The 22,642-nt window shown below is 49.1% G+C and overlaps 1 protein-coding gene across 13 annotated transcripts in view; it reads left to right on the top strand.

Moving 5' to 3' along the window:
* Positions 1-20,399, top strand: part of AKAP1 (A-kinase anchoring protein 1) — a 46,204-nt gene extending 25,805 nt beyond the window's left edge. For 10 of the 13 annotated variants that reach the window (XR_012425609.1, XR_012425608.1, XM_015438333.3 and 7 more), the window contains 8 exons: positions 763-889; positions 1,770-1,897; positions 4,025-4,202; positions 5,673-5,823; positions 6,421-6,488; positions 7,950-8,023; positions 8,546-8,608; positions 9,815-10,932. Coding sequence is in view for 11 of the 13 variants with exons in the window: in XM_015438333.3 (XP_015293819.3) it covers positions 763-889; positions 1,770-1,897; positions 4,025-4,202; positions 5,673-5,823; positions 6,421-6,488; positions 7,950-8,023; positions 8,546-8,608; positions 9,815-9,889 (864 nt within the window). In the remaining 2 variants the exon portion in view is untranslated. Of the gene's footprint in view, positions 1-762; positions 890-1,769; positions 1,898-4,024; positions 4,203-5,672; positions 5,824-6,420; positions 6,489-7,949; positions 8,024-8,545; positions 8,609-9,814; positions 10,933-11,122; positions 13,518-20,023 lie in introns of those variants that run through there. The other 3 variants (XM_045375071.3, XM_045375069.3, XM_045375070.3) reach the window with 3 other exon arrangements.
* The last annotated feature ends 2,243 nt before the right edge of the window (positions 20,400-22,642 follow it).

The raw sequence follows: 22,642 nt of genomic DNA, 5'->3' as shown, positions 1-22,642 counted from the left end.
TTGGTGGTTTCCTCCCTGGAGGGTCCTTACCCATCCTGCCTGCTTTTCCTTCAGTGGTTACAAAGGGCTTGACGAGAAAGGCTGTGCCTGAGGAGGGACCGTGTCCCCAGTAGCTCCTCTGGGAGGGGGTCGTTGGGGGTTGTGTGGGAGCCCGTCTTACGTAAGGGTTAAGTTTGGCTCCTTCTGTCCGCCTTGAACTCTGGCACACTGGGGATTTCTGCGTGTCTTCTGCTCTGCAGGCTCCAACCTGCTGTCACTTGGCAGTGGGAGCCCAGGGTTCTTAGACCTTCATTTTCAAATCGAGCCCCTTTATCTTTGGATCTGAGTAGACCAGAGGGAGAGGGGCATGAGAAATTGTGTGCTGGCAAAACTTCTTAGCATGGGTTTTAGAGAAGATGCTGCTCCCTTTGCAGCTTTCTGGGTCTGGGCCACATTTTTGGGATGAAATGGGAACTGCTTGGTCCTGGAGCCAGACTGCCTGGTTCAACTTCCTGGTTAGCAGCTGTGTGACCTTAAGGTAGTTCCTTAAGGAACAAGCCTCTCTGGGCTTGTTTCCCCGTCTACAGAATGGTGATAAAGTTATGTGTTTCATAGGTACTATGAGTAAATGTAAGTGCTTAGAATAGTCCTGGAAAATAAATGCTGACATGGTAACAGCTAATATGTTTGAGCGTGATCTTGTGTAAAACAGAAGTAGGTCTTTGGGTGTCCAGGGAATTGGTTTCCCGTTAATCCTCTCAACTCTTTTTCTCTTTCTGGAAGCACTTAGTCGGTCGGCTAATTGGCAAGCAGGGGCGGTATGTGAGTTTTCTGAAACAAACATCTGGTGCCAAGATCTACATTTCAACCCTGCCTTACACCCAGAGCGTCCAGATCTGCCACATAGAAGGTCAGTAGCATCTGCTGCTTGTATTGCCTCTTACCTGAAATATTAAATAGAAGTGACTAGCATCTGAGTTTCAATTGCTATCTTTTTGGAATAGGAAACCCTACTTCTCATCCCAGGGAAGGGAGCCTTGGGTGTCTTCCCTGCAGCCTTTCCCCCATTTCAGGTGCCTGCGGGAAACTTAGGTCCCTCCCTACTCTGATCTTTGGCCAGGAGAAGGGTGGGTGCTTGGTTGGGCGGGGCCTGGGTCCTGGGTTCACAGTGCCCACCACCCCATAAAGCCTCCTCTCGGCCGGGCGCGGTGGTTCAAGCCTGTAATCCCAGCACTTTGGGAGGCCGAGACGGGCGGATCACGAGGTCAGGAGATCGAGACCATCCTGGCTGACACAGTGAAACCCCGTCTCTACTAAAAAATACAAAAAAACTAGCCGGGCGAGGTGGCGGGCGCCTGTAGTCCCAGCTACTCGGGAGGCTGAGGCAGGAGAATGGCGTGAACCCGGGAGGCGGAGCTTGCAGTGAGCCAAGATCACGCCACTGCACTCCAGCCTGGGCGGCAGAGCGAGACTCTGTCTCAAAAAAAAAAAAAAAAAAAAGCCTCCTCTCAAAGCAGAAGTGCCCTGTGTACAATTCCCCTTTGGTGTTTTCCCAGCTGCCTACCTCTTCCTGTTGCATTGAAAGCGTGGATCGTAATGGCAGAGGTATCATTTGAAAGGCTTCGATGCCTTTCTTCCTAAAGCAGAGCTTAAGTGTTTTGGTACTTCAGAGATGCACTTGAACTCTATGCAAAGTCCAGTGGAGTAGGGTATGTGGCTGTGTTTTTGTGAGTGTGTGTGTGACTTTCCTCTTACAGTGATTGTGTGTCCTGCACCCATCCTCTATTTAGGCTCTCAGCATCATGTAGACAAAGCGCTGAACTTGATTGGGAAGAAGTTCAAGGAGCTGAACCTCACCAATATCTACGCTCCCCCATTGCCTTCACTGGCGCTGCCTTCTCTGCCAATGACATCCTGGGTGAGCGTGCTACTGGGTGATCCGGACTTCTTGCCTCGTTCCCCGAAACCTACCCCAAACAAGAAACTCCCCAGACCTCAGGCTAAGAAGGCCAAGTGCACATGAGTGCCTGTGCCCTCTCCCCTCTGGCCTCCACTGGTCGGTTCTGCTATGGGATTGTGTTCTGGGGACAGGGGTTAGGTGGTGATAGTCCTGGCAGGAAACCAGAGGCCTCTTGGTCTCCACGTGGGAGGACCACTTTCCTTGGCTCTGCTGCCTGGGCACCTTTTAAGTTTTCTAGGCATTTGCTTAGAAAGGATGGAGTTCAGCCAGGAGACTGGGTGTGTCCAGGGTCGCCATTCAACACCTGAGACCTGAGTGGGACTAGTATCATGGGTTTGGATGGCGCTTGTTCTTTCTTCTGGTTGAGTCAGGCCTTAGCAGTGGCCCTAGTGAAGGATCTCCTTCCCCTTCCCCCTCCCCAGGAGGTGCCTAAATTACAAAGAAGAGTGAATACTTCCCACCAGGCCTGGAAGCCCAGTGACTCTTTGGAGGTTGCTTTTGGCAGAGGGAAGAGGGCTCCGGGGCTCCTGTGTGCGGCTGACTGCAGGGTGTCTCAGGGCCGTCGCCATGTCCTGCAGTATGGCTCTGACCCTAGTAGGGCCTCATCTCACTGGGAGTAGAATTGCAGAGTTCTGTGGACCAAAGACTACATTTTACACAGATGGGCTTGACTGTGCTGCTCCAAGGAAATTGCCCTCCTGGGTGGTTTTTTGTTTTTTTTTTTTTTTTTCCTGTTTGTGTGTTTTTTTAAAGGATGATAGGCAGCCGGGCGCGGTGGCTCAAGCCTGTAATCCCGGCACTTTGGGAGGCCGAGACGGGCGGATCACGAGGTCAGGAGATCGAGACCATCCTGGTTAACACGGTGAAACCCCGTCTCTACTAAAAAATACAAAAAACTAGCCGGCCGAGGTGGCGGACGCCTGTAGTCCCAGCTACTCGGGAGGCGGAGGCAGGAGAATGGCGTGAACCCGGGAGGCGGAGCTTGCAGTGAGCTGAGATCCGGCCACTGCACGAGACTCCGTCTCAAAAAAAAAAAAAAAAAAAAAGGAGGATAGGCATTTCAATTTTGTGTCTTCCCCTTTGCAAAGGCCCTTGGACTGGAGGGAAAGGATCGGGATGTCTTTTTTCCTGTGGATATTTGAGAGTGGGCTGAATACCACTTTATGCTTTATTCCTGAATCAAGAGTTTTTTCCCAGGAGGCTCGGTCCTAGACTCACTCTCTTTTTTTCTTTTCTTTTTTTTGAGACAGAGTCTTACTCTGTTGCCCAGTCTGGAGTACAGTGGCATGATATTGACTCACTGCAACCTCTGCCCACCAGGTTCAACCGATTCTCCTGCCCCAGCCTCCTGAGTAGCTGGGATTATAGGTGTGCTCCACCATGCCCGGCTAATTTTTGTATTTTTAGTAGAGATGGGATTTCACCACATTTGCCAGGCTTGTCTTGAACTCCTGACCTCAGGAGGGTAAGCAGCAGGAGGGAGAGCAAATAGGAAGCAGACTCTGCTAGACCTTGACCACGGACCTGACCTGAGGCCACTGCTTGCTCTTGGGAAGGCAGCGTAGATGCTGTCAGATCATAGGCTCCTGGGGTCAGCTGCCAGTCCACAGGAGTTGGCTAAAGGGCCTGAAGGCCTGCCTACTGCTTATTTTCAGGAGTCCTGTTCTCAGTGGCCACCTCATTCCTGTGTTTGCCCTCCCTGGGTCTTACAGATTCATCAATGGAAGTGGGAGGGAGGGCACCGCTGGTAGGTGGACCCTGCCCAGGCCTGTGCAAGGCCCAGCACTACCTCTGCAGTTGCTTCTTGGTTGCCCCGTATCTGTGGGACCCTCCCTGCCTGGCCCTGAGGTGAGACTGTCCCTAATGGCTGCTCGTGGTATTGCAGGACAACAGCCACAGGGGTGTTGCACATTTTCTATTGTTAAGGTAGTCCTTCAGCCTCTGCCTTCTGGGTGCCATGTTGTCTTGAGTTGCCCTTTTCAAAGGTGTGCCAGCCCAGAGACTTGCCCTTGGGCCTCGGGACTTATTCAAAGATGAGATGAGAGGGATTGTTTCAGTGACTGCTGCCCCTTCCCCTCTATACAGCTCATGCTGCCTGATGGCATCACCGTGGAGGTCATTGTGGTCAACCAGGTCAACGCCGGGCACCTGTTCGTGCAGCAGCACACACACCCTACCTTCCACGCGCTGCGCAGCCTCGACCAGCAGATGTACCTCTGCTACTCTCAGCCTGGAATCCCCACCTTGCCCACCCCGGTGGAAAGTAAGCAGCGCCCTGAGGGTTCGGGAAGGGGGACCCCTGGGGTGGCCTGTTCTGCCCTGAATCCTGATCAGGAGGAGGCTGTTCTGGGATCCTTCATGGAAGCAGCATTCTTCAATTCTTGCCATTGTTATGGAGCTGGGGTGGGTTTCCTGGCAAGGCAGAGCTGGGGTTTCCACTGGCTGGCAGAGTGATGGGTGTTGGAGTAGAGTTTTGACACAGGGATTCAGATCCCAGCTCTGCCACTAATTTTTTTTTAATTTTTTCTTTTTTTTCCCTCAAAGCCAGTGTCACAGTATCTGCCACCTATTTATTATCTGTTAAAGGGGGTGATACCTACTTGTTCCAGAAATTAGTGTTGGATACTGTATGTGTTACATATAAAGCACTTGATGCATATACTGGTTACCATGAAAAAATCCCTAAGTCCAACAAGCCTGTGCAGTGTGTTGGGTCATCTGTGTTTAACAGATGAGAAAACTGAGCCTCAAGTGACTTGCCCAAGTGAGCAGGATCTGGGGTCTGAGCCCAGCCTTTGTCATTATTATCTTTGTTGTCCTTATCAGAGAGGATCAAATGTCAGAACATCACCCATTCCTCACCAGGGGCTGGCGGGGTCCCTCAGTGCAGTAGAAAACTTTTGAAGTGATCGGTAGCTTTTTGTGTGTTATTTTTTTCCTTTTGGAAGGATAAGGATTTAGTTTTCATCAGCTTCTCTAAAGTTGCCTTAACCCAGCAGTAAAGACTGAACTGGAGTCCGAGGGGTAACTGCCAGGGGTTCTCTCTAAGGGTCAGGACCCAGCACAGTCAGCCTCATGTCACACGTCCTCATCCTGGCCAGCCTGGGGCAGCTGTTGGGGTACTGCTGGGAACCTTTACCTCGTGGTCTCATCTGCTTCTGACCCACAGTGGGTTAGTGACCCCTTGATCCTGGGCGACTGCCCAGGTGCTCTCAGCACCTTCCAGAGGCAAAGGTTAGAAGAAGGGGGTTTAGGCCCAGGAGGCCCCTTCTGGTCAAGCTCTCCATCTGAGTTGTGGGCTGGAGCACACCCTAGGTACAAGGATGCCGAGATCTGCTGCACTTGATTTCTTCAGGGGCTTCCTCTTAAATGTAAGGCTGGCCCTGGCCACCATTCCTGAGTGCTATGTTTACTTGGTTTATTCCTATTCATTTGTGTCCCTCTTGGGTCCCAGTAAGTTTTGGAGTAATGGATCTAGACTGAATGCTTTTCAGTCTAGATGGCCTTGGAGGCGGCACACTTGCTAGGCTGAACTTCTCACACCCAGGTTCTTCCCTCAGCTGGTCTTGGGCTTGGGGGAGGCTTTGCTTGGGTCCGGTTGCTGTTCCCGTCCCCTGCGCTGCGGAAGTGCAGGTCTCTGAGAAATAACGCAGGGAGGTGGGTAGTGGCCAGGTGGCCCTTGGTTCCCTGCCCTGGGCCAGGCGTTCCACACACTCCGCTCCCTGCCCTGCAGTAACGGTCATCTGTGCCGCCCCTGGTGCGGACGGGGCGTGGTGGCGAGCCCAAGTGGTTGCCTCCTACGAGGAGACCAACGAAGTGGAGATTCGATACGTGGACTACGGCGGATATAAGAGGGTGAAAGTAGACGTGCTTCGGCAAATCAGGTGAGCGGAGATGCCTCAGACAGGCCTACGCCCTGCTTGTCTGGGATGTGTGATCTCTGCATGGCTGGCTCAGTTGTGCCAGGGCTTGGGTGAGGGTTAATTCTTCTCTCCTGCTGCTTACTGTGTTTTAGCAGAGTCTGATAGAAACAAACTCCATTACTCGCTCAGCTAAACTGAGCTAGAAGGCCTGTCTTGTGGAAGAATCCTCAGCATCATCCTTCAAAAGGGAAGCTGGGCCAGGCGTGGTGGCCTGCTGCAAATCCCAGCGCTTTGAGAGGGTCACTTGAGCGCAGGAGTTCAGGCCCAGCCTGGGCAGTATAGCAAGACCTCATCTCTACAACAACAACAAAAAAGGAAAAAAGTGAAGCGGGCTCCTTTTTAGGAATTTGCTGTAGGAAGTCCCTCTGAGGTCAGGCTTGCAGCAGGGCCGGCTCTCTGTGTTTGGGTGTGCCGTGAGCCGTGGCCTGCTGCAAAGTACGAACCCTCTGCTTCGCTGCATCCCAGGTTGTGGGCGTCACTGTACAAAGATGAATACTGGCTTGGAGTGGAGTCAGCCTTCATGTCCATGTTAAACTTGTTCCTTTCTTGCCTTCCCAGGTCTGACTTTGTCACCCTGCCATTTCAGGGAGCAGAAGTCCTTCTGGACAGCGTGATGCCCCTGTCAGGTAACAGCTAGGGCCTCTGGCTTGGGGGATTGTTGGGGACAGTTGTTGAGAGTAGGTCTTTCTCTCTCAGAGCCTCCGTTCTCACCGGGAGGACTTATGCTAACGTAGGTTGCTGCCGCTCAAGAGCTTCTGATTGAATAGGTCTGGGCTTAGGCCCAGGAGCTTACATTGCTATCAAGTTCCCAGGTGAGACCAGTGCTGCTGATCCTTTGAGATCCACTGCTCTAGACTATACTCAGACCTCAGGCACTGAAGGGCTTCCAACAAAGGCACTTTCCAGATTATAGTCCAGACCCAAAGTCTTAGCCCCGGTGGTAGAGGGTGTGCTGTACTGCTCAGCCAGGCCATAGCTCCACAGGACACAGTGGGGACACCCTATCTGGTGTCTTAGACTGTGAAAGCATTGTCAGAGGGAAGAGGACTGGCAAAATCTTGGGCAAATTACTTAGCCTCAACTTTCACCCCAGAACATGGGAATGGTACCTGTCTTTGATGCTGGCTGTGAGAATTACATAAACCTAAGGTCTGGTGTTAGAGGGTGATGAAATGGCAGCTGTTTATGGCTAGGAATTTTATATTTGTAGGTGATAGTTCATCCCATCCCATTCCCTCCCCAGGTTTGCCCCTTCTGATCTTCTTCTTGCTTGTCTTAAGCAATTAAATGCGTTAGAAATACTACAGTCTAGCTGGAGTCGGCTCAGAGGGAGCACTAGGGCAAGATCTTTGTTTTGCTTCTTTTATTGCTGCTGCCCCTCCTTCCTCTCTGCTTCTGTCCTTCTAAGCGATCTGTCCAGACCCAGCTGAAACTCTTTCTCCTTTGTAAGATTTTCCTAGATCTTCCTTGGTAAACCCCTGTCTCTCCCATCCTTACCACTGCTTGCCTTGGGTATATTGTTCTGTGTTGACTTTTGTAATCCAGCAAAGCTGAATGCTGCTGCAGCGCCTTGCCCCCTCTGAGTGGCTGCCCTTGTTGGGCTGTGTGGCCAACTGCCTGGGTTTGATTCCCACCTTCTCCACTTGGGAACTGGTTGACCTTCGGGAATCCATCTTTGCCTCAGTGTTCTCTCCTGTGAAGTGGGGATAGCACTGTGTGTTACTAATTTGGTGGAAGAACACATACTATATGCTCTGCATTGCCAGCACCTGAGTTGGTGGTGGTGGTGGTGGTGGTGCTGCTGCTGCTGCTCCTGGTATTGGTGGTGATGTTGGTGGTGAAGGCAAGAGTTTCTGTCCGTCTGTTGTCTGTGCTCCAGTGGGCAACATGCCGCAGCGGCCCTGAGTTTATCCACTGGGAGTTGTATGGAGGCCTAGGCTCTGTCCCTGACCCGGGTGGATCTCGCCACTGCAGTCCCACAGCATCTGAAGCATTCTACTTGGAATGCACCTGAAACTTATGTATATGACAAGGGTGCCTTGCCTCAGTGACAGCCTTAAATGCTGCTTGTCCTTTTCCTCCTGAAGACGATGACCAGTTTTCACCTGAAGCAGATGCCGCCATGAGCGAGATGACAGGGAATACAGCACTGCTTGCTCAGGTGTGTGGTTGGTGGGGGTAGGGGAGGCAGGCTGGCTGGGGGAACTGACCTTTCAATGCCTTCTTTCCCGTAGCTTGGCCCTGGATTGACCAGTAGTATTTAAGGAAAGGTGCATGAAGTAGCTAATACTTGATGTTAGTCTGTTCTCACATTGCATAAAGAAATACCCGGGGCTGAATAATCTATAAAGGAAAGAGGTTTAATTGACTCACAGTTCTGCGGGCTTGGGGAGACCTCAGGAAACTTACAATCATGGCAGAAAGGGAAGAGGCACGTCTTACATGATGGGCAGGCAAGAGACAATATGTGAAGGAGGAACTGTCAGATACTTATAAAACCATCTGATCTCGTGAGAACTCACTATCACGAGAACAGCATGGGCACACCGCCTCATAATCCAATCACCTCCCACCAGGTCTTTCCCTTGAAACATGGGGATTATGGAGATTACAATTCAAGATGATATTTGAGTGGGGACACAAAACCTAACCATATCATACTCCCCCCTCCCCACTTCTTCAGGTGACAAGTTACAGTCCAACTGGTCTTCCTCTGATTCAGCTGTGGAGTGTGGTTGGAGATGAAGTAAGTTCTGCCCTTTTCCTTCTGTGTTGCTGACCCAAAGTAATGGATTGATTAAGAGCTGGTCCTGGGATTTGTTTCCTCTTGAGTTAATCAGAGGATATAACTGTAGACAAGCACCTCCCAGGGGACACTTTGGATATCCTGATTGGGGGTGGTGGTGCCAGTGTCCTCTAGTGAGTAGAGGCCAGGGATGCCACTAAACATCCCATAGTATTCAGGACAGCGCCCCACAGCAAAGAATTATCCAACCCCAAATGTCAGTAGTGCCAAGGTGGAGAAACCCTGTGTGAGACCTTCTGGGACCTTGCGTAGGTTGGGTTTTTCTGTCTTCTATCTTATGGTATGAAAGCTTAGATTTCTTCAGCATATTAAAAAGCCTATCCTGGCCAGGTCCAGTGGCTCACCCCTGTAGTCCCAGCACTTTGGGAGGCCGAGACGGGCAGATCACTTGAGGTCAGGAGTTTGAGACCAGCCTGGCCAACATGGCAAGACCCCCATCTCTACTAAAAATACAAAAATCTGCTGGGTGTGGTGATGCACACCTGTGATCCCAGCTGCTTGGGAGGCTGAGGCAGGAGAATCATTTGAACCTGGGAGACAGAGGTTGCAATGAACCAAGATTGTGCCACTGCATTCCAGCCTGGGTGACAGAGCAAGACTCTGTCTCAAAAAAACAAAAACAACAACAACAAAAAACACCTATCCTCATGCCACAGCAGCCAACAGAACACTTAAATAAATGTTCCTGTTGGCTAGAGCACAAGCCATGTCCCCCACCCTGTTACTCGTTTTATTTTCTTTTTGGAGACAGAGTCTCGCTCTTGTTGTCCAGGCTGGAATGCAGTGGCATGATCTCAGCTCATTGTAACCTCCGCCTCCGGGGTTCAAGCGATTCTGCCTCAGCCTCAATAACTGGGATTACAGGCATGTGCCACCACGCCTGGCTAATTTTTATATCTTTAGTAGAGACGGGGTTTCACCATGTTGGCCAGGCTGGTCTTGGACTCCTGACCTCAGGTGATCCACCTGCCTCAGCCTCCCAAAATGCTGGGATTACAGGCACGAGCCACCAAGACTCCAGGCTACACTGTTAGTCTTGTACATCTCTTGCCTGCAGTGGCAACTGGGGAGGGGAGAGCTCATGTTGGCTTGGGAGATGGCCCCAAGGTGCCATGGACAAAGCTTTAAGGGAACTTTCTTTTCTAGGTGGTGTTGATAAACCGGTCCCTGGTGGAGCGAGGCCTTGCCCAGTGGGTAGACAGCTACTATGCAAGCCTTTGACCCCCGGTTCCCCATGCTGCTTCCTGAGAGTCTTTTTTTGCACTGTTGAAACCGGGCTTGGCACTCAAGTCAAAGATTAACATCAGAATAACAAACATTGCCCTCTCCAGAAAGTCCTTTCTTCCTCCATACTGTAGTCCTATTGAGAAGACGTTTCGTCTCTGAGAAAAAAGGATGAAACCGTGGGTTCTCTTCTCAAAGCTAAAGGATAGTGTTTAACAAGCCAGCTGGCTTATCCTGGTTCTCAGCTGTTCAAAAAAAAAAAAAAAGAAAAGAATAGAAACAGTCTCAACCAGATTGTCCTCTTCCCCTGTTCCATTCCCTTCTTCCTTCTATCTCCTTCCCCGGCAATATCCAAACAAACTGGCAGACAGGCCAGGGATGTGTGTTGCTTGCTTGAGAGGGTTTCTTTTACTTCAAATCTTTCTTCAGGGAGCAAGACATGAACTGACTAATTGGTATCCACTACTTGTACAGCTTACATAAATGAATTGATGATATTTAACCAGTTTTTATAAACTTCATCTAGGTCTCTAAATACAGACTTTTTAAATTGCAGCTGTAAATATGAAGTGGTCATCACTCCTGACCTTGGTCAGTGGGGAGGGGAACTGGTATCCTTCGAAGCCTGGTTGTAATTTGTACCCATTTTCTATTTGTGCAAACTCTGTAAATATGTGTTTAAACAAATGTAATATTTTGTACAAGATACACTGGAGAACAAAGGGAACTCAAGATTTTTCCAGCCACATATCACCTGTAAGTAGAAGTCAACTCTGCAGTGCAGCTGCCACCCTCGGCCCCTCTGGCCAGGGCCCCTGTGGCTTCCTGCACACTGGACGGTTGACTGTATGGTAGAGACTGTGATCTGGGAACTTTTTGCTGTACAAATCTGTTAAAAAAAAAAAAAAAAAAAAAATTAACTCATTGAATTAACTTGCAGTGGTGTGTTTGATTCTTTTTTAGACTGGCTTCAGCATTGTGCAGTTTAAAAATAAGTAACTTCAGTCACTTAAACTTACATAAATCTTCAATTGTATGAACTATAGCTTTGAGTCCATTTTTTTCCAGTGGTGAAGAATTGGGGGGGGGGGTGGAGAGTGAAGAGGGGGGCGGTGAGTGTGGCGAGCTGGATCACAGGCCCCACACAACCACCTCTACAGGAGACCCGTGGTTTTTTGAAGAGTTTGGCCAGAAATTTCTATCGCCTTTTCCTCTCTCTTGTTCCACCAGGTGGCAGCCAAGTGTCCTCTGACTTCCTTCACTGCATATTAACTAGCCAGACTCAGTTTAAATCACCGGCTTCTAAAACAGGTTGTGCCTTCTTTGTTTGTCATTCTTAATAGATTCATGAAGTTATTTAATCTACTATCGTGATGAGAATGATGTAAGAAATACATCATTATGTATGGGAAGAGATACTGCCTCAATATAATAGCCCCTGCTCTTAAAGAAGGCTCTGGCCACTGCTGCCCAGGCCTACCCCAGTGCCCCGCCCCGCCCCCTACATTTGAGGCCTCTGGCTGCAGGGCTGTTGAGCTTGAGCTCTAGTCTTTAGAGCGCTAATGTAGCCTGAGGGCCATTCAGATTGGAGGTATTCTCCCCACCGCACAACCACTCCTGGGAGTTCCTCCCAGTTCCAACCCAGCTGGCTTGTTCTCCTTCCTGTCTCCTGGCGGAAGACTGCAGCCCCATGAGCCTGAGCTGTGGCCATTGTCAGGTGCCTATCTTCCCCTCCATCCAGGTTCTCACCTGTGTGGTTAACAGCCTTGGTTTCCCTCATCTGTAAGATGAGATAACCTCATACGGCAATTTAATCATGGAAATGCCCTCTGCTTCTACAGGGCTTGGTCTCAGGGAGCTCCCCTGCAGTTCTTAGCCACTGTTGGCTTTAAGTCCTGGCAGGAATTGGGTGTGACTTTGGCCAAGTCACCATACACCTAGGTCTAAGCTTTTCCTCTATAATCCAGCATTGCTGGAGCATGAAAAGGTCTATGGAAGCCTTCCGACTAACTTAGGGAATGCGCACAGAGCCTGGTGTGCAGATTGAGCTTTTATCTCCAGGGAACCATTGAGGGGTTTCAAACATTAAACCGTGATTCTGGTGCAGGGAAAAGGATGGGTGAGGTGGAAGTGTAGACACGAGAAAAGGATTCCTCTGGGATGGAGCCTGGGGCAGACAAGATGTGATGAAGTCAGGATCCTCCGATAAAGCCCCCTGCGCTTTCATGAGCGGGATGGGCTGCTACTCGGGACTCCCAGGCCTTAGAGGTGCAAGGGTGCCTCCATTAAACTCAGTTTGGAATGCCTGAGGAAGAGCAGGTTGGAGGCTGGGGAAGGACTTGTACTCCTCGAATAAATGCTTCTCAGATTGTTACGGGCCTTTGATTAATTTCCAGAGTTCTGAAAACCTTAACTTTTAACCATTTTGCCAGAAATCTCATTGTTCTCAAGGAGGAGCAGATTTATGGAGGTCCTCACTCCATCCCTCCGCAAGTCGGCTGCCTGGGCAAGTGCATTTGAGACGCCCTCTTTGAATTACCTGTGGGGCATCCTGTGTTGGTGTGAATTGGAAACTCACGGGAGAAGCCAGTGCTGGCGAGAGATCGGGTAATCTGGTAATCTGCCCAGGCTGTAGGGGAGAGAGGTGGCATGCTGGACGCAGGAGGCTGGAGCTTCCACCCTGTTCTCACTGCAGGTGTTGGTGTCAGTACCGCCCCTCTGGTCTCTGGGGCATCACCGTGGAGGATGGGTTCTAGGGTTACTGCTATACCTTGTATAACTTCAGGTAGGCCACCTGTAGACATCAACATCTGTCAGATGATAACTAATGTCAGTTCTAAGATAAAATGAGAGTTGTAGCTAGAGTTAGGGAGTGCTTACCGTATATCAGGTGCTGTCTCTTTTACAGGTAACACTTGAGTCCTTGACACAACCCAGGGAGGCAGGGACTCCGTAGATGAGCAGACCCAAGCGATAGAATATGGTGACTTTGGAAAGTAGTTTGTGGTTAGAGCAGAGCTGAAACTAAACACCAGGCTGCTACCCCAGGCCAGGTGCTCTTCACCACCACCCCTAAAGCAGCATGGATTCATCTTGCCCCAGTCCACATCCTCAAATAAATGCCACAGTGATTAAATGATCAGTCCATGGGAAAGCTTTGGAACTTAGAGTGGGAAAGATACCATGACAGGAGACATCAATGATTTTGCTTTTATGGAATATTTAAATCTAAGTAACACAAGCTGAGAGACACTCACAGCAGCTAGGGCCGAAGAGTGGACATTTTGAAACTGTGGTAATGTAAAGCAAGGAAAACTGGCCAGGCGCGGTGGATCGCGCCTGTAATCCCAGCATTTTGGGAGGCTGAGGCGGGTGGATCACTTGAGGCCAGGAGTTCGAAACCAGCCAGGCCAACGTAGCGAAAACCCCATCTCTATTAAAAATACGAGAAAAATTAGGCATGGTGGCACACACCTGTCATCCCAGCTACTTGGGAAGCTGAGACAGGAGAATCGCTTGAACCTAGAAGGCGGAGGTTGCAGTGAGCTGAGATCATACCACTGGACTCTAGCCTGGGTGACAGAGCCAGACTGTCTCCAAAAAAAAAACAAAAAACAAAAACAAACCTCTAAGTTTCCATTGGGAAATATCATAAAGGATATGGATGGAAAATCTGGGTCTGTTCCTAGACCAGCAATGTCCAATAGAAATATATGAGCCACATCTGTAATTTAAAACTTTCTAGGAGCCACAGTTAAAAAGTGCAAAGAAACAGATGAAATTAATTTTCATAATATTTTAAGTCATATCATTTCAGCATGTAATGGATATGAAACGTATTAATGAGTTTTACGGTGTTTTTCCCACTCAGTCCAGTGTGCATTTTATACTTCAGCATACCTCTGTTCAGGCTGGCCACATTTCAAGGGCTTGATAGCCACATGTGGCTTGTGGCTACCACGTTGGGACAGTGTAGGCCTAGACTATTGCATTGGTCAGCATCACACTGATTCTGACAGCCTTATTTATGTTCTTCCTTATTCAAAAAGTTGTATGTTCTTTTGCACATTTAGTTTTCCAGATGAACTTTAGAATCATTTTGCAGGGAAGGGGACCATACTAAATATTCTATTGGTATTTGAAAATAATGCACACTATTGAGTTGGTATAAAGTTTTAATAATCTAGGAAGTTGGGTATGTAAAATATTTGAATTTATTGTTTTCCTTTCTTGCCCTCTCCTTCCCTGTGGCTTTTTTTTTTTTTAATTTAAATACAGGGTCTCAACCTGCTGTCCAAACTGGAGTGCAATGGTGCAGTCAGCTTATTGCAGCCTCGCACTCCCTGGCTCAAGCAATCCTCCCTCCTCAGCCTCCTGAGTAGCTGGGAGCACAGGCGCATGCCACCACACCCAACTCATTTGTTGTTTCATTTTTTTTGTAGAGATGGGGTCTGCCATGTTGCCCAGGCTGGTCTCGATCTCCTGGCCCCAAGCGATCTCCACCGCCTCAGCCCCGCAAAGTGCTGGTATTACAGACACAAGCCACTGCACCCAGTCCTGAAATTTTTGTTGTTATCAGAGCATATATGAGATCTTGTACATCAACACATTTATCTTTTTGTAGTTTAGCTGGGCATCTCTGGTAGACTGGATGTCTCCTTGCCAAAAATTCTGTCTTCCTCACAGTAGGAGGGTACATCCTAGTTTTGTTGGACTCAGGCCTGGACTCATCCTGGTCAGTGGAAGAGGGGTAAAGGTGGCACGAGTCACCTAGGCAGATGCCTTGAGCCAGAATGTGGTTCACTTTTCTTCTCCCTCTGCACCAGCATTGGCCACATGCCAGGTGGACACCCATCCACCCGCCTGGGTCCCGGTGTGAAGATGACATGGAACAAGGCTGCAGCCGGCCCTCATGGGTGTGTGGTTTGTGAAACATCTCACATGAGCCTCTGAGGTTTGGGGCTTGTGTGTTCCCCATGGCCTGCCATTCTAAGGGCCCACACCTTTCCTCCAAGGGCTCAGTACTCTGGCCGTAGAAGCTGCCAGGGTACCATGTTCTTATGCCTGACTGGGGACAAGCTCACAAGCTCCTCGCCCTGTCTTCTCATCACCCCATCTGTAAACAGTGGGGGTGAATTAGGTGAGTGCTGACATGCTTGCCAGGTTTGACTTTTGACTGATCTGTGAATAAGAGCCTTCCTGAAGATTCCTCTTAATGAGGCTGACTTGTATTTTTACAAAGCAAATCATCTAAGAGAGATCTTGGCTGTTTCTTGCTAGAAACAGGCCCAACTGACATCTGGTGGGGACAGACGGTATTTGAGAAGCCCTGATGCTCTGGGCAAGGAAGGCGGATACCTCCTACCTGGAGCTGGGATGGATTTCTTGTCTTTCCCCGGCCTCCCTGGCTTGGTGACAGGCAGGAGCCCCGACTGCTCCCACTGATTTCTTTCTCTCCATTGAGCGCCTGCATCCTGCTGGGTGCTTCAAAGATGAAACTTGCATTGAGCCTTTAGGGAGCTTCTCTGTTTTGGGAGGGGAGTTTGATGATCTCGATGCAGATGGTGCTTTCCTGAGTGGGTGCCTTCTCCCACTTTCTAATGGGATCCTGGCAATTGCTGATGAGGTAGGAAGGAAACTGAGGCTTCAAATCAGCAGAGCCAGACTTGAACCCGGGCCTTCTGCATTCCAGACTCTGTCTTTGCTTGCATGTGATGCCTCTGCTTCTCTTTATGATGGTCCAAGCACCAAATGGATGTGTTGACAAGAAGGATGAATGAGGTGACAGGTGGGAGGGCTCCTCTCCAGAGCTGGCCTCCTCCAGGCTTTGAAGGAAGAGGAGGCTGAACAGAGTGGCGTGGTAGGTGAGGGAGAAGCTGAACGGCCAGGGTCATTGCCATGATGGGAGGTACTTCCTGCTGAGATTGGGGCTGGTCCTGTAGGTCTGGCTCATGGACACTTGGAAAAGGAGATGGTAAAAGAGCAGGGGCTGGTCTGCTGCAGGGCTGGTCTGATTACAGGGCTCACACCTATAATCCCAGCACTTTGGGAGGCCGGGGTGGAAGGATCACTTGAGCCCAGGAGAGCCTGGGCAACATAGTGAAACCCCATCTCTACTAAAAATACAAAAATTAGCCAGGTTTGGTGGTGCATGCCTGTAGTCCCAGCTACTCGGGAGGCTGAGGCAAGAGGTGGAGGCTATAGTTGAGCCATGATCATACCACCACACTCCAGCCTGGACAATCAAGTGAGACCTTGTCTCTAAAAAATAAAAATAAAGTGAGAGCATGACATCATAGGAAGCTGTCTGCGAAAACATCACTTATAGAAGTCCTGTCCTTTTCATCTTTTAATAGGTAATAAACACGTAATACATGATTCCAAAGATACTTAAGGATAACCAGAAAAAAGGAAATCTTCCTGTTTCCCCCAGACACCCGCATTTTCTCTCTGGAGGACACTATATCTAGTGTCTTGTGTTTCCTACCAGAGGTTTAATCCCGACACACCGAGCACACACAGATGACAGCATAACATAAACAGAGTCACACACTAGGCCTGGGTTTGTCAATAAAGTTTTATTGGAACAGGCATGACCATTTGTTTACATATTGCCTGTGGCTGTGTTTGTGCTACAACCACAGAGGTGAGTAACCACAGAGGTGAGTACCTACAATAGACTGGATGCCCTGCAAAGCCAAAAATATCTAGTCTTTCACAGAAAGTTTGCTGGCCCCTGCTGGAAACACTCATGTGCAATTCCTACCCCCACCCTCCATTTAATCAAACTTAAATGCAGCTTTGATATTTATTTGCCTCTTTTCCAACCATGAGTTTTTTTGCTCTGTTTTTCTGTGAGACAGAGCCTCGCTCTGTCGCCCAGGCTGGAGTGCAGTGGCACCATCCCGGCTCACTGCAATCTCCACCTCCCGGGTTCAAGCGATTCTCCTGCCTCAGCCTTGTGAGTAGCTGGGATTACAAGCATGCACCACCACACCCAGCTAATTCTTATATTTTTAGTAGAGACAGGGGGTCTCACTATGTTACCCAGGCTGGTCTCAAACTCCTGAGCTAAAGCAATCCACCACCTCTGCCTCCCAAAGTGCCGGGATTATAGGCGTGAGCCACAGCGCCAGGCCAACCGTGAGTTCTTTAGATTTTGAAAATTGTAGAATCTCAGGTTCCTTATGATGATAGTGGGCAGCTCTGTGCCTTGTAGACTTCCTTCATGGTACCTGCCTTGTTCCTGGTAGAGTGATCAGGCACAGGACCCTCCACACCCAGAGGGTGGGCAGTCTTCCCAGGGTAGACTGGGAAGACCCTCTTTAGACAGCAAAGTATGGGTCACGAACCTGCAGCGCCGGCAGCTCCTGGGAGCAGAATCTCAGGCTCCACCCTCCTGAATCCTCCTCATTTTTGTGACTCCCAGGCTATTCATACATTCATCAAAGTTTGAACACTTCATGAGCCCAGGGCATGGATGTTCAACCCTGGCTGCATTTTGGAATCATTTTGAAAACTACTGATGCCTTTGCAGGACATTCTTAAGTTATGGCTAAAAAGACAAACAAACAAACAAACAAACAAAAAACCTTTAAGTGACTTGATGTCAGAGACCCGTTTTCAGAGACACGGATTTAATTGGTGGGCACTGAGAGAGATTTAGAAAAATTATTACCTTTGGAGTGTAACTTGTACACCAAAGCACACCAACTGCACACATCTTGAATGTAGAACATGATGCATTTTCACATACGTGTGCCTCTGGGTAACCATCACCAGAGGTTAAAGGAACATTTCTAGGATCGCAGGAGTTGACCTCATGCCCTCGTTTAATCAATACCTTGTCCCTTAGGGAACTGTAATTTTATCGCCGTAAGATTAATTTTCCTACTCTGGAATTTTGTGTTAATGGGATGGTGCAGTCTGCACTCTTGCATCTTAGTGTTTGCACTCACCGTTTTGCCTGAGATGGCACGTGCCTCAGCTCTCTTGTGCGCGCCACTGTATGAATATAGTACAATTTATTTACCCATTCTTTGATGTTCATTGAGGTTTCTGGTTTTAGGCTGTAATGCTTAAAGCTCCTATCCTTCATTCTTGTATTTTTAGTGGATGCATACATTCATTTCTCTCGGGCACACACCTGTAAGGGGTACACACCACAGAGCAGGAACATGTTTAGCTCCAGTAATTATTTGTGTTTGGGAATTTTTTGGTTTTTTTTGAGAGAGGGTTTCTCTCTGTTGCCCAGGCTGGAGTGCAGTAGCTGTGTTATAAACATAAAATATACACTTTATAAGAAAAGGAATAATTACACATTGAAATATTATTTTGGACATAGTGGGTTAAATAAAACATAGTTACACTTGTTTTTTTGTTTTTCTGAGACAGAGTCTCGCTCTGTCGCCCCAGGCTGGAGTGCAGTGGCGCGATCTCGGCTCACTGCAAACTCTGCCTCCCGGGTTCACGCCATGCTCCTGCCTCAGCCTCCCGAGTAGCTGGGACTACAAGCACCTGCCACCACACCCGGCTAATTTTTTTTTTTTTTTTTTTGTATTTTTAGTAGAGATGGGGTTTCACCGGTTACACTTGCTTTTTTAAAGGGTGGCTAGTGGACATGCTAAGATCACATGTGTGCCTCTTAGTTCCTATTGGACATCACAGGGTGGAGGAACATCCTGATAGGAGGCCACACCATTTCAGACAGTGTTTCTCAAATGAGGGCGCTCAGGCCATTAGCCTCAGTTTACCTGGAGTGCTTGTTTAAAAATGCAAAGTGCTGGGACCTGGAATCTGCATTTTCAGTAAGCCTCCTAGGCTAAACTCATGCCCGCTGCTCCTATAACTTGGGACCATTTGATTTTACTCATAAACAGGCATGCTCCCTTGCTTTAGGTTGTGAGTAGATGGAATCCTTGTTTCCTGCGTTGACTTGGCTGCTAGGAAGTGTTCCGGACTAAGTTTTTAGTTAAGTTAGGGTTTAATTACTGTGTAATCTGGGTGGCTGTGTTGCTGTCTTCCAATATCTTGCCTTAGGCTGGAAATATCCTGAGGACAAATACCAAAGTCTATTTGCACAGTTTAAAATTTCTAGCCTTAAAATAGCCGTCTTCCAGTCTCAGTTCTGCCGCTGTGGGGCTTCGGGTAGGACACAGTCTGTAAAGATCCCATTCTCCAGTGGTTGTTCAGAGTATGAAAAGTGATCATTTAACTTCAGTAAAACTCTTAAAAAAGTAGAGATGATAAAGGTGAAGGCGCGTGGAAAGGGCTAGTTTTCAAGGTTACTCAATGCACACAACACAGATTGCTGCCACTATATCATGGACCACTAGATGGCGCCACAGCACAAGTTACTGGAAGTGTCCTCCCCGCCTTCCGCACACCGCCCCCTACCCCAATAGTGAGAACAGCCGTTCTCACTACGCGATCTTATTATTAGAACTTAATAGAAATGCACATTCTCGGGCCCTCCCCCAGACCTCCTGAATCCAAAACTCTGTTTTAACACACTGTCCTGATGCACACTTAAGTTTGAAAATCACGTTCCTAGAATCAACCTCTGGGTAACTTGGGAAGAAGTGAGCAGGAATCGGTGAAATAGAGGGTGGGCTGTCTGGGGTGAGGGTGGGCGTGCTGGACGGTGTGAGGGTGGGCGTGCTGGACGGCGTGAGGGTGGGCGGGTTGGAGGGGGTGAGGGTGGGCGTGCTGAACGGGGTGAGGGTGGGCGGGCTGGAGGGGGTGAGGGTGGGCGTGCTGGAGGGGGTGAGGGTGGGCGGGCTGGGGAAGGGCTACTGAGTGAAGGTCACAGTGAAGGAACAATTCCACAGCGCTTGTCCCAATCAGGGAACCTTTAAAGAGCAAGATATCACATGGCAATTTTGTATTTTCCTTTTTAGGTAAGACATATACAATGCTGTCAGCTGGATAGAGGGAAAAGGGGGGGCTACTAGGGGACCCGCAATTTAGGGGCAAGGTCTTGGACCAGAAGCAGAAACACAGGGGCTGGCTGAGTGCTGCAGGGAGCCCTCAGCCAACCTGTGTCCCCACTCTGGCTGCTTGTCTCTGCCTGTTGAGATTTCACCAAACTACCACTGTGTTAATGGACTAAAATCTTGCAACCCTCTCTAGATGACCCAGGAAAATGGATGCTCAGAAATCAAAAAGAAGCTTGAGACTGCGTGGAAAAATCACTAGTGAATTAAAACCTTATTTCTGCTTTTTTCAATCCTGCCTGTATCCTAAGAAAATGCTGGTGCCGGAATGAATGCGTATCGTTTTGTTGTTGTTGTTTTGATACAAACATTTATTTTGCAGATGGCTACTGAGGCTTCAAAGGGGCAATGTATCATGCAAATAATTTTTTTCAGCTATGACGTGTACAGTTCACTTTGATTTATTTTTGATGTCAGAAACAAAATGGAAAGTTAGCGCTTTAAAAATGAGCGTGGCTGTCTGAATAAATAAATAATATGCTCTTGGCCAGAACCTGCCAGTGCCTCCTTAATTGTCCATTGATTCTTTAATTCTCTGCACTTTAACATCTACGGAAATTAAGAGGCCATAGAGCATGGAGATGTCTTTTGTTAAGCAAATTAAGGAAACTGGGTTTTAGAAGGTTTAGTTCTTCCTCCGGCTTTGACCTAGCATTTAAAGGCGGGAAGCGAAGTTGCCCGATGAAAGCCGGTTGCCCTCCGTGGTTTCTTCTGGAGACGACTGTACTCTCACCTTGTTTTTCCAGCCATGAATATTTATAGCATGTCCTCAGGCCACGAACATATAGAACATGGTATGACTCAGAGAGCAATGGAGACCCTGAGCGTCCTTCCTGTCAATTCCTGGGAGGTATGGAGGTGGCCTGGTATGGCCTCCCTCCAGAAGATGCTGGTTCCCATGTTTACATCCTGGCAGACCAGCCCCAGGATACCCAGCAAGGGTCCTGGGGAGTCTCCTCCGTTTCCTGCAGGGAGAGAAACACTCTGGAATCTTTGTTTCTTTTCTTTCTTTTTTCCTTTCCTTCCTTTCCTCCTTTCCCTTCCCCTCCCTTCCCCTCCCTTCCCCTTCCCTTCCCTTCCCTTCCCCTTCCCTTCCCCTTCCCTTCCCCTTCCCTTCCCCTTCCCTTCCCCTTCCCCTTCCCTTCCCCTTCCCTTCCCCTTCCCTTCCTCCCATTCTCCCTCCCTCCCTTTCTCTCTTTCTTCTTCTTTTTTTTTTTTTTTTTGATGGAATCTCGCTCTGTTGCCCAGGCTGGAGGGCAGTGGTGCAATCTCAGCTCACTGCAACCTCCGCCTCCCGGGTTCAAGCGATTCTCCTGCCTCAGCCTCCCGAGTAGTTTGGATTACAGGTGTGTGCCACCATGCCCAGCTAATTTTTGTATTTTTAGTAGAGATGGGGTTTCACCATGTTGGCCAGGGTGGTCTTGAACTACTAACCTCAAGTGATCCACCCACTTTGGCCTCACAAAGTGCTGGGATTACCGGTGTGAGCCACCGCGCCTGGCCTGGAATCTTTATTTTATCCCCATTCCCAGCTGGATCAGAGGCACCAGCCATTCTTAGCGCCCCCAACAGAGACTTCCAATACCATCCAGAAAGGCTCCCAGAACCCCAAGGCCATCAGAGCTTCCTGGCTCACCAACCCCCACCTCCAGTCTTCTAATCTGCAGAAAGTCTGTGTTCTCTTTCCACCTCTACCCCTTGCCTTTCCCCTAACACACTCTCTACTCTGAGGCTCCCTCCTCCAGGAAGTATTTCTGAACCCTCACCCTGGCCTCCCACCAGCTGTGGGATGGCGGCCCCTCGGTTCCCATGGCCTGCTGTGATTCAGCTGCTGGTACTGTGGGCCCCTCCAAAGCAGGGCCTAGTCTTTTATTATGTAACCCCAGCATATAAAACAGGACCCGGAACATCATCCACTCTCAAAAATATTTCGTTGAATGATCAGTTGAGTCCATTTGCCCCCAAGCAAATACTATAGATGGAGGCGCATTTAACAGAGGATGAGATGCCCAAAGGGGATTCCATGACTGCGTCCTTGTCTTGTGCGTTCCAGCATCTCAGGCCTCTTTGGAGGGGTCTTCCTTATGTTCCTTCTAAGCACCCCACTTTGGGGTCAGGTGAGACCTGATGAGGTTACATGAGAACGTGAGTGCGGAATACCCAGTGAGCAGCTCATGCCAGTGGCAGGGAGCCTCCTCTGCACCTCGTGACTGGTGGAAGGTTTTGGACAGGTGGTGCCATCTTAGCCTCTGGTGGGTGCAGACTAGGCCTGTCAGGATACTTGTGAGTGATACGAAGAAAAAGCCGGATGCTGCCAGGCTTTAGACCCTTGAACCTTAGATCTCTGACCACATCGATGTGTCACTAAGGCTGAAACCTCTCAACCTGCAAAGGCAAATGTACCTGCCTGGACAGTTCTGGGTTGGCTATGCCAGTTAAGAGCTGTGTGATCTTGGGAAAGTTACTCCACTTCTCTGGACCTCAGTTTGCTCCTCTGTAAACTAGGGTCAATAATAGTGCCGCCTCAAACGGTGATTGTAGGACTTACACATGAAGCCGCTGGCATCCAGGTTGCACTCGATCTGTATTTTCTTATTTATGTCCCTTAGCTGCGGCCTGAAGACAACAAGATCTGCTGAATGCTTCTCTGTAGAAATCTCAAGCAGGCCAGCTTTGTCTGCTTCTATGGGTTCTTCCAGAGTCGGGGCTGCCCCATCTCTCTAGGTCCATAGGGATCCATCATTTCCCCCACGCT

This window comes from Macaca fascicularis, chromosome 16 (genome assembly GCF_037993035.2).
Source record: "Macaca fascicularis isolate 582-1 chromosome 16, T2T-MFA8v1.1".
NCBI lineage: Eukaryota > Metazoa > Chordata > Mammalia > Primates > Cercopithecidae > Macaca > Macaca fascicularis.
Note: the sequence above shows the minus strand (reverse complement) of the source record. Positions and strands in the feature narration are given on the sequence as shown.